The sequence below is a fragment of the Nematolebias whitei genome, chromosome 8 (assembly GCF_014905685.2).
Source record: "Nematolebias whitei isolate Nwh7 chromosome 8, NemWhi1, whole genome shotgun sequence".
In the NCBI taxonomy this organism is placed as follows: Eukaryota; Metazoa; Chordata; class Actinopteri; order Cyprinodontiformes; family Rivulidae; genus Nematolebias; species Nematolebias whitei.
This window is the reverse complement of record NC_056505.1, coordinates 30,810,267-30,813,543: the sequence shown is the minus strand read 5'-3', so window position 1 is coordinate 30,813,543 and position 3,277 is coordinate 30,810,267. Positions and strand designations below refer to the sequence as shown.

Below are 3,277 nucleotides of genomic sequence, written 5' to 3'. Positions count from 1 at the left end.
CCTTGGGAAACTGACCTGGAAAGAGTGATGAGCGTCCATTTGAATTTACAGTATGCACTCGGGTTGGACAAGTACATAAACAGCTTTTTGTTCCTGCTCAGTGCAGAACACAGGAATTAAACTAGACTTTGCAGCAATGCTAACATCACATTTGACTAGCTGTTAGGTTAGCAAGTACCATCCTGACCATGCTTCTTATTGTAGCATTTGAACATCTATTAGAAGAATGCTTATCATCCACCATGTTTTAGGCGTATTGAATTAATTCTATGATGAGAATAGACAGTTAGCTGTTTTTGGTCAAACCTTGTAAATGATGTGCACATTATCCTGCAGTACTGCCGGATCTCACAAGATGTGCTAATGCTCAGAGTATGTGTTGTGAATGCCTCTCAGCCATTACCACATCAGCCTTAGCTCCATATCTGTAAATGTGATAACACTGTAGCTCTGGTTTTGTTTGCTAAGATCAATAAGTTGCGGCAGCCATCTTGAATAGGGGTGACTCTGACATTACCTCAGAGTCTAGTGTGAGCTAGGAAACTTACAACTGGAAAAAAAGAAAAAATATACTTTTATTTGGGAACAACAGGAAATGATTCATCTGATCTGCAAGGAAAAAAATAATGATTACCTGCAGTGTTCTTTTTCAGATAGATTGTATAAATTATTTTTCCAGAGGGTAAGTATTTCATACTTGCAGGTGTAGCATGAAGTTCCAGAGGAGTTCCAGGTAAATATGAGACCACTGAGGATGAACCAGGATGAATCATGGATTTTCTCAGGGTGTAAGTTTCAACTCTCTTTTTCCTTATAGGTGGTTGGAGGACAACACAGGTAGAGGCAGGAGCAGCGAGGACCAGGAGCCAGGATGTCGGAGGATCTCCAACTGGACTGCAAAGGAGCAGGATTATCAATAACTCTTTGACACAGAGATCAACGAGGGGCTGTTGAACGATCATTCACCAATGCTCCAGTGGTGAGTTCAGGTTCCCCAGAATGATCAAGAGAAAATGGGTGCATGCAGCTGTGAACAACAAATGAGGAGGAAAACATCACTGCTGCAGAGAAGAGGTCTTACAAAGATTAGACTGGAAATACAGGATTCTCACAATCAGTCGTTACATATGGGAGTTTCACTAAAATCCATCCAGTGGCTCATGGGATATTTTGCTAAGAGACAACTTGACTGCCATAGTTAGTTAAAGTTCTAAAAAAACTGATAATGTTTTATAGCACTTAAGTTGGGGAAGTCTCTCCAGCCACTACCACACCAAATTTTATTTATACCCATATTTGTGTTCCCACCTGCTGTTGAATTGACGCCAAGATTTAATCAGGTGTGTCTATATCCTCAATCATTAATTTTGAGAGGTGTTATTATAATCCCCCCAGTGGTTCATGAGGTATATTGGTGACAAAGCTGACAAATGCACTCACTACACACCCACACAAACAGACAAAAAATAAAATAAAATAAATGCCGTTTTGTTTTTGGCAGTCAGTGATAAATAGCAGAGATTCACTAATAATCACCAAACAGATCAACTAAGAACCACTAATGTATTCATCAAATTAGGATCTGAGCTCTCAGGTAGATGTTGAGAAGTCTTACTGAAAACAGCTGACCTTTATAATCTGACAGAAAAGGGCAATGAATTTAATTATTCAAAGAAAATAATAATAATTAAGACAAATTTTAAAAAAATGTGTGTTACTTCATTCTAAAACAATGTGGACCAAAGTCTCCTGCATGAGTCACTGAGACAAATGCTGGTTGTCAGTTTCCTGCAGCTAAAACCACACCCTACCAAGACTTCAGTAACTTACCTGCATGGATGCAACTTTTAGTATTTCATAACTGTGGTCATATTAATTTGTCTGTGTGTCTCAATCTTCGAGCAGGTCACTGGTGTGTTTGTACCCATAAGATGTCTCTCAGGTTAATGGCCTGTGTTCCACTGCATCGCTCAGACACATAAGTAGATTTCACAAATAATTGTCACTGGACTGTGTGTATTTGGATTTTGTGTCTACTGTAGATGAACATATTCTGTGATATATTCATAAATTAAACGGATTCTTTCATTTTTCTGGACTGAATAATGTTGTGCATTGAATTTAATAAAATGTATCGTGAGACGTTAATTTTCTTTGACCCATCAAATGAATGCGTCATTTATTTACAGAATCAAAGTTTAACATCACACATTTACATTAATTTGGCTAATTGAAAAATAACAACATGGCTTAGTTTAGCAAGCTGTACAATTAGAAACCATACGGCGATGGTTAAAACCTTGCTTCACAACAGACATTTCTAAAAATATCTGGAATGATTTCTAGCAGATAGAAGAGTTTAAAGATGGAAATTGAAGTTTAAGTTGAGAGAAAGGATGGATGAGGGAAATGTGTGTGTCGGCATCAGAACGGGACTCTCCGGTGAATTCCCAGCTTCTTCCCCGGTACACTTAGGTGGTATAAATCAACTCTTTACCTGGAGGAGATGTCTCCACTGGTACGAAGTTCCATTTAACGCACCCTTTCAGCGTCTCCGTAGGAACAGCTGTGAATCGTCCGAAGTAGTGACGGTACTTGTTCGACACAAGTTCACCTCTTGGTGGACTCACATGAGTGGAGTCCGTCAGAAGTTCCACTCAGAGGTGGAAGATGTCATAATCCCCACAAGACTCGGAAGAACTGCGGATCATGTCGGGATTTTCCTGTTTTCTCCAGCACTTCTCGGTTCGGTTCTGCTCCCAGAACTGAACTTCTCTCCCACCGCACTCGACTGGAGCTGGCGCTTGAAGCTGGAACCTGAAGCGACTGGTTTGAACTAGGAAGTATCGACATTTAAAGAGTTCTATTTCCGGTTCACTTGGGAGGTTCCTGATTGGTCGTTTCGACCAGACAGGGGTGTGTTTTTGTGACGTAAGAGGTCACTAGAAGTCAGAAAAACAGCAAGAATGTTATGGAACAGATTGAAAATGTTTTAAAGACAGACGAGAGGAATATTTAGGCGAGTTGGGGGAAAACAGGTGCCAGCCTCTATATTTACGTCTGAGAGGATTTAAAAACATGACAGTTCGTTCCAACAACTTGTTTTGCGTTTGACTCCAACCTTGGACCAACTTACACTTGCTCATTCAAAGACAGAAAATCAGAAAATGCATAATTACTCTGTAACAGACCTTAACATGATTTCTACTTTGCATGAGGATTAAAAATCACTAATACTGTTTCACAGTTGATTAAAAATGATTAGTTCACTTCAACA

The 3,277-nt window shown here is 39.6% G+C and overlaps 1 protein-coding gene across 1 annotated transcript in view; it reads right to left on the bottom strand.

The window, feature by feature from the left end:
* Positions 1 to 811: 811 nt before the first annotated feature.
* Positions 812 to 3,277, bottom strand: part of LOC119413644 (serine/threonine-protein kinase ULK1-like) — a 21,001-nt gene continuing 18,535 nt past the window's right edge. Inside the window, exon 18 of the mRNA XM_037680700.1 lies at positions 812 to 894. Coding sequence (XP_037536628.1) covers positions 812 to 894 — 83 coding nt within the window. The remainder of the gene's footprint in view (positions 895 to 3,277) is intronic.